Source organism: Somniosus microcephalus, chromosome 4, assembly GCF_052327205.1.
Source record: "Somniosus microcephalus isolate GS21.2 chromosome 4, FLI_Smic_1.0, whole genome shotgun sequence".
In the NCBI taxonomy this organism is placed as follows: domain Eukaryota; kingdom Metazoa; phylum Chordata; class Chondrichthyes; order Squaliformes; family Somniosidae; genus Somniosus; species Somniosus microcephalus.
Window position 1 is genome coordinate 226165435 of NC_140990.1, and position 14068 is coordinate 226179502.

General features: G+C 45.0%; 1 protein-coding gene across 1 annotated transcript in view; it reads right to left on the reverse strand.

Annotated features, from left to right (window-relative positions):
• ankar (ankyrin and armadillo repeat containing) overlaps nt 1–14068 on the reverse strand; it is a 306667-nt gene that overhangs the window by 170156 nt on the left and 122443 nt on the right. Inside the window, exon 8 of the mRNA XM_085984217.1 lies at nt 1117–1318. Within this exon, the coding sequence (XP_085840343.1) occupies nt 1117–1318 (202 nt within the window). The remainder of the gene's footprint in view (nt 1–1116; nt 1319–14068) is intronic.

A 14068-nucleotide genomic window follows, 5' to 3' on the forward strand; every position in this document is an offset into this window, starting at 1 on the left:
CAGTGTCATGACAGAGAACGGCAATGTGTTTTGCAGAAACAGGAGGCACCTACTGAAAACCACAGAGACCTTTCAGCCTCAGGAGGACAGAGAGGATGACAAGATGAGGGAAATGCCACAAAGAGACAAGATGAGGGAAATGCCACAAAGTGACGAAGGACACAGTAGTGATAATGTGACAAGGGACCTGTGTGGTACAGACATGAACTTAAGGGATACAACTGGGGTGGTTCAGCAAACACCCGTTCAGCCACGCAGGTCACAGTGCACCAGAAAGCCTGTAGTTAAACTTGACCTGTAGACAGGGATTGATAAGACTGTAAACAGTTAATGGACTCCTGGGTGTGGGTAAGGTTTATACCTACCTGCAATTAGTTCAACAGTGTAGTTACACTGACTGTTTCTATATGATGTTAACAAGTGTTCTATGTGTTATGTTATGTTATGTTGTTACTGGGTTATGTCTTCATTGAAGGGGGAAGATGTACGGACAACCGTAGCTGTCGTAAAGACAGCGGGGTTTGATTGACAGCTGGTTGACGGCTGACGTCATATCCAGGGGCAGGATCCGACGCCATCTTGGCCATACTTGAGGTACTGTACTAGGAGACACCGAGTCAGGACTGAATAAATGGCACTCCACTACAACTGCTTGGGAGACTCGTAATTACGTTATTAAGATAACATTACAGTATAGAGTAAGGATGCATTTACACTATAACAGTAGAAGTGGTGTGAAGTGAAACCACGACAACTATAGAGTAAATGCACCCTCAAGTGGGGATCACTACACTACACCACATATTGGTCCTTCAATGTGTGATGCTACTGTCTCAGCCTTTGCAGTCGAATGTTTTATTAGCATGACTCTGGGTGAAAGGGAAACTTTGATAGAAAAAAGCACTACATGTAATCTTGTAAAAATTATGAACTGCCTCAAAAAGAAAAACTATATCAAAATATTTTAAAGTTATGTTATGGAACATAATATTAGAATGTTATTGAAGTTTCCCTGCTTGCAATGTAAACACATAAAAGCATATGCAATACAATATAGGCTGTCGTATTTTTGTTGTTTATTACTTGACTATGATAGGAAGATTATAAAACACTTACTCAGCTGCTGTCTCCAACTCTAACAATTTGGGCTCCTTTCTATACAGAGCCCTAACGCAGGAAACATTGTCATAAAATGCAGCAAAGTGCATAGCTGTCCAGCCTCGTCCATCAACCTTTGTGTGATCTGCCCGTAGGGCTAGGAGGCAGGTCAGTACACCAAGTGACCCACACTTTGCTGCCATATGTAAACCAGTTGGACCTAAAAGCAAAGTAATTAAAAGCTAAAGTTAGCAAAAAGCCCTGGTATTGTATTAGTTAGATCACAACAGAGTTGTGGATTTTCAAAAGGCATTCGATAAGGTGCCACACAAGAGGTAGTTATGCAAGATTAGGGCTCAATAGATTGGGGTCACATTAGCTTGGATTGAGGATTGGTCAATGGACAGAAAATAGAGAGTAGGAATAAACAGGTCATTTTTGAGTTGGCAGGTTGTAAATTAGTGGGGTGCCGCAAGGATCAGTGCTTGGGCCTCAGCTATTTACAATCTAAATTAATGACTTAGATAAGGGAACCTAGTGTAATCTATCCAAGTTTGCTGATGATACAAAGTTAGGTGGGAAAGTAAGCTGTGTGGAGGATGCAATGAGGCTGCAAAGGGATATAGACAGGTTAAATGAGTGTAAGGTGACAGATGGTGTATAATGTGAGGAAATGTGAAATTATCCACTTTGGTAGGAAGAATAGAAAAGCAGAATATTTTTTTAAAAGGTGAGAGACTAGTAACCGTTGGTATTGAGGGCAATTTGGGTGTCCCTTGAAGGAAACGAATCACAGAAAGTTAACATGCAGATACAGCAAGCAATTAGGAAGGCAAATGGTATGTTAGCTGTTATTGCTTGGGGGTTGGAGTATAAGAGTAAGGAAATCTAGCTGCATTTATATAGGGCTTTGGCGAGATCACACCTGGAGTACTGTATACAATTTTGGTCTCCTTACCTAAGGAAAGATATACTTGCCTTAGAGAGAGTGCAACAAAAGTTTACTAGATTGATTCCTGGGATGAGAGGGCTGTCCTATGAGGAAAGATTGAGTAGAATGGGCCATACTCTCTGGAGTTTAGAAGAATGAGAGGTGATATTATTGAAATGTATAAAATTCTTTGAGGGCTTGACAGAGTAGATGCTGAGAGACTGTTTCCCCTGGCTGGAGAGTCTAGAACTAGGGATCATAGTCTCAGGATAAGGGGTCGACCATTTAGGACTGAGATGAGGAGAAATTTCTTCACTTAGAGGGTGGTGAATCTTTGGAATTCAAATGTTTTTTTGTGTTTTTTTGTATTGTTAAAAGATGACATTTTCATCTGAGCCCGCCCCCCCCCCCGCTCCCCCCCCACGTGGTACCAGCAGATGAGAAAGATCCCACGGTGCTATTGGAGGCAGAGCAAGCACTTCTGCCGATGTACCGGCCAGTGTTCCTCCGTCAACCAGCAACACCAACAACACAGATATAGTCAACAACCATCTCATTGCTGAATGTGGGCACCCGGCTACCGACCATAGAACATATATATCAGAAACGCTGCCTACGGAGGGCACGGTCCATCATCAAAGACCCTACCCACCCCAGCCACAGTCTGTTCGCCCTCCTACCATCTGGAAGACGCTACAGATGCATTCGCACCCGTACGACCAGATTTAGGAACAGCTTCTTTCCCAGGGCTGTCATCCTACTGAACTCCACAAATAAACACTAAAGCCTGCACATCTGCCGATGCACTTTATTATGGTCATATTTATGCTAATATATATGTACAAATGTATGTTGAAATGTTTAAGTGTCCTAATCCAAATTGTACACTCTCGGGAGCCGCAAGCCTACATTTCGTTGTACTGCACTTGTGCACTAACAATGACAATAAAAGTTGATTTGATTTGATTTGATTTGATTTGCTGTGTGCAATATGGCTGTTGTGTTTGCCAGCATAACCGCAGTATTTAAACTAAAAGTAATGTATTGTGCATTGAAATTTGTTGACAAGCTAAAGGGCACTAAAAGGACAAAGGACATTATATACGTGTGTGGGAATTATTGTGATAATTCTAGGGTACGGTACTGGTGAGTACGGGTCTGTCACACTGAATTTGAATTTGAATTTGAAATTTGTGGATGTTCAGTCATTGAATATATTGAAGACTGAGATCGATAGATTTTTGGACACTGAGAGAATCAAGGGATATGGGGATAGGGCATGAAAGTGGAGTTGAGGTCAAAGATCAGCCATGATCTTATTGAATGGCAGAGCAGGCTCGAGGGGCTGTACGGCCTACTCCTGCTCCCAATTCTTATGTTAAAGAAGAGAGAGAGAGAGAGCTACACAATGACTGGGAGAGAGAGCCACACACCGATTGAGAGAGCCACTCACTAACGGAGAGAGAGAGAGAAAGCCACACACTGACCAAGAGAGAAACTGACTGAATGAGAGAGAGACCTACACACTGAGAGAGAGAGTGAGCTACACACCGACAGAAGGAGGCCATTCGGCCCATCGAGCCTGTGCTGCCACTCTGCAATAACACTTCAGCGAGTCCCACTACACTGTCCTTTCCCCATAGCCCTGCAAATTTTTTTTCCCCTTCAGGTACTTATCCAATTCCCTTTTGAAAGCCACGATTGAATCTACCTCCACCACTCTTTCAGGTAGCGCATTCCAGATCTTAGCCACTCGCTGCGTAAAAAAGTTTTTCCTCATGTTGCCTTTGGTTCTTCTGACAATCACCTTAAATCTGTGTCCTCTGGTTCTCGATCCTTCCGACAATGGGAACAGTTTCTCTCTATCTACTCTGTCTAGACCCCTCATGATTTTGAATACCTCTATCAAATCTCCTCTCAACCTCCTCTGCGCTAAGGAGAATAACCCCAGCTTCTCCAGTCTATCCACATAGCTGAAGTCCCTCATCCCTGGAATCATTCTTATAAATCTTTTCTGCACCCTTTCTAAGGTCTTCACATCCTTCCTAAAGTGCGGTGCCCAGAATTGGACACAATACTCTAGTTGAGGCCGAACCAATGTCTTATAAAGGTTCATCATTAATTCCTTGCTTTTGTACTCTATGGGGGAAAAATTCGGTATCGACCATTTTGGGGCACCAACATCGCCTGGGCGCTAACTTTAGCACCTGGCAGTAATTAGTGCTGGCGACCGCAAAATTGAGTTTTAGCGCCCCAAGAGGGAAATGGAGTACTAAATGAAGCACTCCACTTCCTTCTTAGGGCGCTAACATCGGAGAGCGGGGCGGAGACTTCAGCAGCGCTGCCGCGTTCAAAGGCTCCTTCCCTCCCTTAAAGGGAAGGGCCATTGCTGCAGGCTCTGCAATATAAAAAGTACCTACCTGGACCACCAAGGCAGCCGCGATCACGCGTGATTAGCCTGGCATTCAAACAGAGAGCCAGGCTGATCGATCGTGGCAACAACCTGCGGAAAAATTTGGAACAAGAAAGGTAATTTTTTTTTAAACTTACCTTGACCACCTCGCCTTTAATCATTGCCCCCAAAGTGGCCGGCTGCCCGATGCACGCCTCCTGCAGCTGTCTGTGTTTTCGACTGGCGCAGTTGCAGGGGGCGGAAGTCAATTTCGGGTCCGGGGTGATGCGCACGCTGATGACATCATGATTCCCGATGAAAGAGATCAGGGTGCAACGCTGCAGAACCGCTGCAAAACTGTCGCCGAATATGGCGGGAGTCGATGTCAGCGCCGCGCTCGGTCGCAAAGCCATTTGCACCCCCCCGGGGGCGTTAATGGGAGGCACAAAGGCACCCAATTTCACCCCCTAAGCCTCTATTTATAAAGCCCAGGATCCCGTATGCTTTTTTAACATTGCAGAACTTTGATGTGATTTGGATTTTTATTTATTGTATATCACTTTCATCTTTGGCACCCATTCGAAGACATCAATTAATTTCTGCAAATCCATGGCATTTGTGAAATTTAGCTCATATTGTGAGAGATAAGGGCTGATTTTCCTGACCCTGGTACTCTGGCAGTACCTCTAGAAGAGGCATATTAAATCAGACATATAAGTTGTTACGTTCTCGTGTATGCAAATCCCTTTACCAAAATGGTGTCTGGCGTACTTCCCGTCGGAAGTGTGCGCGCAATCTCTGAGCCCATTTGAGTGTTAGAAGGCTGCATAGCACCTAAAAATTGGTGCTGCAGAGCCCAATTTCTATTTATTTATATTTTAAATGGCACTGAAAGGCTTGTGGAGGACAGGGACTACAGTTTTGGATCCTCTTCCTGTCTTGTTTTGCACACTTTGTACAAAACTAATAAATTGCAGGACAACGGAGTATTACAGTTTAAACTCTTTTAATGAAGCATCAGGTCTGTAAGCTTTCTCAACCAATGCAGCACCGTGTGGACTAGATGGAGTCCGGACCCCCTGGGTCTTCTAAACAATAGCAGTCCTTACAGATGCCTGCAGGCCAATGACAACTCAGCATGTGATCACATGTGAATATAATAGGTATTCCTTACAGATGCCTGCGGGCCAATGATAAATCAATATGCAAATATTACATCCCCTTTCTTTTAAAAGAAAAATGTTATGCATTACTTTTGAACCTTTCTTCTACATAATGTTCTCAGTAGCATCAACATAAAAGTAAACTCAACATTTAACTAGCACTGAAAACATCTCAACGTTTCAATAATGATGTACAGTTTTTTTAGGGCAGCGATCCACCTACACCCTTTGGCAGTTCACAAGTCAAGGATAACTCTAGGCTTGACCTCTCATCCCGACCTTGTGTGGTGTTGTTCCTTGGTGTTCAGGAGGTGCCTGCGATTGCGGCGGTACACCTGTCCTTCTGGGGTGCGGACGTGATATGATCGCTCAGTGTCAGCTGGCTGGATGACGACTGCAGGCTTCCAGTAGCTATGCTCCTGGATTCTGACGGATTCTCCATTGTGCAGCGGCGGCAGTAGTCTAGCTGACCTGTCATAGTATCTCTTTTGGTGTTGCTGTCTCTGTACACGTTTTGCATTCACTTGCTTGCAGCTGACGACCTCTGGCTGCAGCTGCAGGTTGGTGCTTGGAAGGATTGAGCGAAGTCTGTGGCTCATCAACAGCTGCGCTGGTGACTTGAAGTTGTCAACCGGAGTGTTGCTGTGCTCAAGGAGACTGATGTAGGGGTCTCTTTTGTCTGCTTTGGCTTTATCCATGAGTGTTTTTGCAATCTGGACAGTTTTTTCAGCAAGGCCATTAATTTGAGGGTAATGTGGGCTTGATGTGACGTGTGAAATCCCATGCCTTGGCAAACGACTCGAACTCTTTTGATTTGTATTGGGGCCCATTGTCTGAGACTAAAGTCTCTACAATGCCATGCCTGGCAAAGGCTGCCTTTAGCTTGTAGATCACAGCTGCAGATGTGGTGCTGTGAAGCTTGTCCAATTCAAAAAATCTGCTGTAATAATCAACAGTCACTATGTAGTCCTCGTTGTTCCATGTGAACAGATCCGTTGCCACGATCTGCCAGGGCCCGTCTGGGATACGGTGAGGTATCATGGGCTCTTTGACATTTGATGGGCGGCGTTCTAGACAAATGGAACATTTTCCGACAATGTCCTCAATGTGTTTACACATTCCGGGCCAAAACATAATGTCACATGCTCTTTGTTTGCATTTTTCCAAGCCCATATGTCCAGCATGAATTTTTGTCAACATCTCTTCTCTGAGACTGGTAGGAATGATGATTTTCTCCCCTTTGAAGACGATTCTGTTAATTTGTGACAGTTCGTCTCTGTGGTTCCAGAATTCAGATATGCTCTGAGGGCATTTTCTCCTTTCCTCAGGCCATCCCTTGTGGTGTATGTGCCTTTAAGAGCCCCAGGTGTGCTGTAATGCCGGTAATTGCCACTCGGGCTATATAAGCCTGTATATTGTGTATATCCGTTAGAACCCCCCCCAGACTTTGCTTAGTAAATACCTATGAACCAACTCCTGTCTTCAGTGTCTTTATCAACACACGGACACTACAGTGGCGACGAAGTGGAAACGGACTTACCTGCAATTCGGCAGCACCTCAAGGACATCGATTCCTCGGGCGTCCAGAAGACTCAAGGAAGTGAGAGAAGCTATGGTTTCACCAGCTGGCCAAGCTGGTGGCAGGTACTGCGCTAATCCTTCCTGGGCGTCAGGCTGGGGCTCCAGCGGCTGGCTCTACAGCTGAGACAGGCAGCGACATCGGAGGCAAGCAATAACGGACTGGGAGGGAGCACTCGGGAGACGGCCGGCGCGGCAAGCAGGTCAGCGTTCAAACCTCCGGCGGGAACAAGTCTCCAACAGTAAATTAAAAAAAAGAGAACAGAAACCGCAGTAAACAGCGTTGTTATCGGCAGCAGCGGCGGGAAAGCGCGGGAAACGCCATATCTTTGCTACAGAAAAGAAAAAAAAAGCACGGGAAGCGCCATATCTTTTCTGAAATGCCTAAATCTGGTAATATTGATGCTTTTGATAGCGAAATAGAGGATTGGACCACATACGTGGAAAGAGTAGAGGTATATTGCACTGCAAATGGAATAGAAGATGAAAAAAAAGCTTCAGTACTTCTGAACTTAATGGGCGCAAAGACATACGGGCTGTTACGAAATTTAATCATTCCAGCCAAACCAAAGGACAAGAATTTTAAAGAAATTGTTGATACCCTGCAGGAGCACTTAAACCCAACACCGCTGCTGATAGCGGAACGATTCAAGTTCTTCAAGAGAAATCAACACAAGAATGAAAGTAACGCTGATTACCTAACCGAATTAAGAAAGCTATCAAAGTACTGCCAATTCGGGGCAGGACTATCAGATTATCTTCGAGACAAATTCGTTTGCGGTCTCTTAAGTGAAGGAACACAAAAATGACTGCTTTCTGAAAAAGATTTAACATTGGACAAAGCTTTCAGTATGGCTGTATCATACGAAGCAACAGCAAAAGGAGCTGCAGAGATACAACAAAAGACACATGACTTCGGCACCCATGAAATGACACAGGGTTTCGAAAGATGTTATCACTGCGGCAGATCCACCCATAACCAGAGGGACTGCTGGTTCAAGGACAAAGCATGCAGGCAATGTGGAAAGATTGGACACCTTGCCGATCTGGACAAAATAAATCCACTGACAGAAAAAAAAATCAATAAAGAAAAGTACAGGAAGGTACAAATGATGACGGACAGTAGCTCTGAAGACCAGAAGAGCGATAGCGACTTCGAAAACAAGAGACTAAGCTGTCTCAAATTACATAATGTACTTGCCAAGGATGATTACCAAACCATTTGGGTTACCCTCACAATAGCAGGGTCCCCAGTTAAAATGGAGCTAGATACAGGATCAGCTCTAACCATAATAAATCAACGGGATTACGAGAGGCTATTTTCGCATATACCTCTAAAAGACACATCCATTATCTTAAAATCATATACGGGGCAGAAAGTATACCCCAAAGGAAAAATAAGGGTGCCTGTTGTATACAACGGCAAAGAAATACAAAAGTTGTATTTATACATTCTACAAGATGGTGGTCCACCGTTGTTGGGACGTGAATGGATCAGGAAGATACGTTTAGACTGGCACTCCATTCAGGCACTGACGGTGACCAGTAAGGAAAAAAACAATGATGACATCATACCTGAACGATTAAAAGACATCTTGGCCAACGCCAAAGAAGTGTTTCAAGAGAAACTAGGAACCTTGAAAGGCATTACCGCCTCAATAAAAGTGGAAGATGCAGCAATTCCCAAATTTTTTAAGGCAAGACCGGTGCCATACGCAATACGTCCAGCAGTCGAGGCAGAGCTGGAGAATTTGGAAAAAGCAGGCGTATTATCCAAAATAGATTGGAGCGAGTGGGCAACACCCATCATTCCAGTCATGAAAAAAGCATTGAATAAAGATAAATCTGAAGAACAGAGAAAAATTCGCATCTGTGGTGACTTCAAGGTGACTGTAAACCCGGTCCTTCACACAGTACAGTATCCTCTTCCGAGGATAGAAGATATTTTCGCCTCACTATCCGGAGGGAAACGTTTCACCAAAATTGACTTGGCACAGGCATATCTACAGATGGAGGTTGAGGAGGCCTCTAAAAAGTATCTCACGATAAACACACACAAAGGCCTGTACCAGTACAATCGACTGGTTTTTGGAGTAGCATCAGCTCCAGCTATCTGGCAAAGAGCTATGGAGCAAGTCCTGCAAGGGATTTCGAGGACTCAATGCTACCTAGACGACATCCTTATAACAGGAGAAAACGACAATGAGCACCTTGCCAATTTGGAGCAGGTGCTCACTAGGCTGAAAGAACGGGGCCTACGAGCAAATCGCCCCAAGTGTGAATTTTTCCAAAATCAGATATCATATTGTGGCCACATAATTAATAATGAAGGGTTGCATAAGTCACCTGAAAAAATTGAAGCGGTTATAAAAGCCCCAGCACCTGAAAATGTTTCACAATTAAGGTCGTTCCTGGGATTAATAAATTACTATCATAAATTTTTACCGAACTTATCAACTCTTCTACACCCTCTTAATGAACTTCTACAAACAGGAGTGATTTGGAAATGGAACGAAGACTGTAAACGTGCCTTCCATAAATGCAAAGACTTAATCACATCCGAAGAAGTTTTGGCTCATTACAACCCATCACTGCCAATCAGACTGGCGTGTGATGCATCCCCTTACGGCATAGGAGCAGTATTATCGCATAAATTCCCTGATGGCTCAGAACGGCCGATAGCTTTTGCGTCACGCTCATTAAACTCAGCTGAGCGTAACTATGCCCAAATCGACAGGGAAGCACTCAGCCTGGTATGGGGAGTGAAGAAATTCAACCATTACCTACACGGACAAAAATTTACCTTGCTGGCTGACCATCAACCCCTCATCTCCATATTCAACCCTAAAAAAGGTGTTCCCATTATGACAGCGCAAAGGCTACAGAGGTGGTCCCTTTTTCTAGGGGCACACCAATACAACATAGAATACAAAGGGTCAAAACAGCATGGGAATGCTGATGGTTTATCGCGCCTACCGTTGCCAACGGTAGAAGAGGCACCTACAGTAGACCCAGTAGAGATGTTCCACTCTACCATAGTGGAATGTCTACCAGTGACAAATTCTGCCATTGAAAGGGAGACGAGAAATGACCCGACTCTCTCACGGGTCTACGATTTAACATTGAAGGGATGGCCAGCACATGGCGAACCACTGTTGCCAGCATTCTCGCAAAGAAGAGAACAGCTGTCAGTGTGCCGAGGAACTTTGATGTGTGGATCCAGAGTGGTGATTCCACCCAAACTCCAGGATAAAGTGCTAAAGGAGCTTCACGAGGGGCATCTGGGTGGAGTGAAAATGAAGAACCTAGCTAGAGCGTTTGTATGGTGGCCAGGTATCGATCGAGACATCGAAGAAATGACCAAGAGCTGCCTAGGATGCCAGAAGGTCCAAAACGCTCCACCACAAGCCCCTCTACATCCATGGGAGTGGCCCTCATCTCCCTGGCAAAGGGTGCACATCGACTTTGCTGGTCCATTTATGGACTCAATGTTCTTAATCGCGGTTGATGCACACTCCAAGTGGTCGGAGGTAATAAAGATGTCCTCCACCACCACAGAAAAAACCATCACAGTATTAAGGACCATATTTGCCAGGAATGGGCTGCCGGAACAGATATGTTCTGATAATGGACCGCAATTTGTGTCCGAAGAATTCAGAAAGTTCTTAAAAAACAATGGGGTTAAGCACTACACGTCCGCCCCATACCATCCCGCCACCAATGGATTGGCTGAAAGGTTTGTCCAGACCTTCAAGAAGGCCATAAAGGCCATGGGTAATGAAGACATAAAACCTCAGCACAAGTTGGATAACTTCTTATTCGCATACAGAAATGCAACACATATGGTTACCAACCAAACTCCCGCCATGATGTTCTTCAATAGAAACCTAAGATGCCGGCTGGATTTGGTCAAGCCCAACATCAGAAGGGACGTGGAGAACCGGCAGTTTCAAGGCATGAATGAAAGGCCAACTAGGGCCTTCCAGATAGGTCAACAGGTTTTGGCCCGGGACTACCGTACCGAGAAATGGCAGCCTGGAACTATCTGCACACGACTAGGACCACTGATGTATACCGTGGACATCGGAGAAAGCATAATAAGGCGCCATGCTGACCAAATCATAAAGTCATCTGAAAAGGGACAACCTACACCACAACTCTATACATCTAACGATGAAGTAGAGATACCCATATCTACCTCTGATCCGGTGCTACTGGAACCCGATACTGGCATTCAAGCCGAATCAGCCTTGCCAGAAGAACCTACTACACCACCAGAAACTACTACACCCCCGAGGCGTTACCTGGACCGAGTCAGGAAGCCTCCTGAGAGACTAACTTATAATTAATTAACTACAGCAATGTATATTATTTTGCTTATAACATGTAATTAATAATTACTTAAAATATGATGTACTGGTTAGCTAAAAGGGGAGGAATTGTGGTGTATGTGCCTTTAAGAGCCCCAGGTGTGCTGTAATGCCGGTAATTGCCACTCGGGCTATATAAGCCTGTATATTGTGTATATCCGTTAGAACCCCCCCCCAGACTTTGCTTAGTAAATACCTATGAACCAACTCCTGTCTTCAGTGTCTTTATCAACACACGGACACTACATCCCTCATGTATGACTTTGCTCAGCAGTGTGAGTTGTGCATCTTTCTCTGTTTCTGCTCGGATCTCCTTCAGTTTTGAGTCACTCACAGGTAAGCTGTTGTACACCATGTGCACCTGCACATCCATGCCTTCACTGAGGCTGCTGTCCTGGTAGCTAAGAGACTTTCTGGAGAGCGTGTCTGTGACAGGAATGTCTTTGCCTGGACGGTGAATGATTGTGAAGTCATACTTCTGTAGCTGAAGGATCATTCTCTGTAGCCTTGGTGGGGCTGCGGCTAGTGGTTTCCTCATGATTGACTCGAGAGGCTTGTGGTCGGATTCCACAATGACTTGTCGGCCATAGATGTATTGGTGGAAACGCTTACATCCAAACAGAATTGCATATAGCTCTTTCTCGATTTGAGCATCGTTGATTTTGCTGTCTGAGAGAGACCTGGAAGCGTAGCCGATGGGCTTTCCTTCTTGCATTAATACTGCGCCTAGTCCGTACTTTGACGCGTCCACTTGTAGTCTGAGCTCTTTGTTGGGGTCGAAGTAGGCAAGAACTCGTCTTGGTTCTCTGGTGATTAGGTCTTTCATTTTCTGAAATGCTGTGTCATGTTGTTTGTCCCGCAGGAACTCATTGGATTGTTTGAGCAACTGACGCATAGGTGCGTTGATTTCGGAGAGGCTCGGGGCAAACTTGGCTAACTAGTTAACCATACCTAGTACCGTCTCTAACTCTGCGCGGTTCTTCGGCGGCTCCATCTTCTTGATGGCGGAGATTTTCTCTGGATCCGGCTTAATGCCATCAGTTGAGAGGCGATGCCCGAAATAACTGATCTCGGTGGATCCGATTATGCTTTTCTCGGAGTTGAGCTGGATACCTTTCTCCCATGATCTTTGTAGCATCGCACGGAGGTTCCTGTCATGTTCCTCTCTATTCCTGCCATAAGATGAGGATGTTGTCTACGATTGCGACTACTCCATCGAGGCCTTCATAGGTTTCGTCAATCTTCCGCTGGAATTCATCCTGAGCTGAGATAAGACCAAATGGTAAACGCAGAAATCAGTAGCATCCAAATGGTGTGTTGAATGTTGTTAGCTTAGATGACTCTTCCGTGAGCTTGATAGTCCAGTATCCTGATCGTGCGTCCATTACATTGAAGTAACGTGCTCCCACTAGCTTGGGTGTGATGTCATCTAGCGTTGGTAGAGGGTAGTGAGGGTGTTTGATAGCCTTGTTCAAATCTCTGGGGTCAAGACAGACTCTGAGCTTGCCTGTACGTGGTTTCTCAACCACTACTAATGCGTTGACCCACTCTGTCGGTTCTGTTTCCCGGGCGATGATTTCTGTATTCTCCATGCTCTGCAGCTCCTCCTTCAGGCGACTACGTAGAGCAAGGGGTATCCTTCTCGGTGGGCAAACCACAGGGGTTGCTGCTGGGTCAAGGTGAATAGTGCATTCACCTGGGAATAGTCCGATTCCTTTGAAAATGTCAGCAAACTCCTCCATGACTGTCTGCTTCTCAACTGGTGCTGTCAATGATAGCACTAGCTTGACGAGGTCCATGTCTAAACATGCCTTTAGACCTAGCACTGGAGGTGCTTGAGTGTCAACAATGTAAAAGTTCAACATCATGTCGCTTTCTTTGTACTTGCATTTCATCACGCATGTGCCTTTTACAATGAGCTGCTCGCCCCCACAGCCGGTCAGTCTGCATGAGGTGGGCTGTAGCTCACACTCATCCTTCAAGCTGTGATACTCACTCAGAGGAATTACTTTAACCTGAGATCCAGTATCTAGTTTAAACTTAAGCTTTTTGCCCTGTTTTCCTATCTCAATATCGGCATAGGCTTGCTCAGTCTCTGAAATCTGTTTTTTCTGTGACACAGAATCAATTAACAGTTCCTCTGCATTTGGCTCTCTATCTGGCATTTGGCTGTCACTCACTGTGTATACTGTTTTTCCGAAAACAGTCCTGCAGACTTTAGCAAAGTGGTTCCGTTTACCACATTTAGTACATTGCCTTCCTTTGGCAGGGCAGTACTCCTTTTCTCCATGCCAGTTGTTTCCACAATATCCACAGTTTTTGAAGCGTTTTATGTCTGTGTCGCCCATTTTTAGAACTCTCGCTGTTCTTTCTGTTCTGAAACACGCTCTCTGGGCAGTGTTCTTTGGTGTGTGTCTATTAACTGTGTGCACTGTCTGTTCACTTGAGCTGCTCGTGGCGCCGGTTATGGTTTTCAACTGTGCTTGGGCTTTCTCATGCGATCTAGCTATGTCCATAGCTTTGTCCAGCGTTAGCC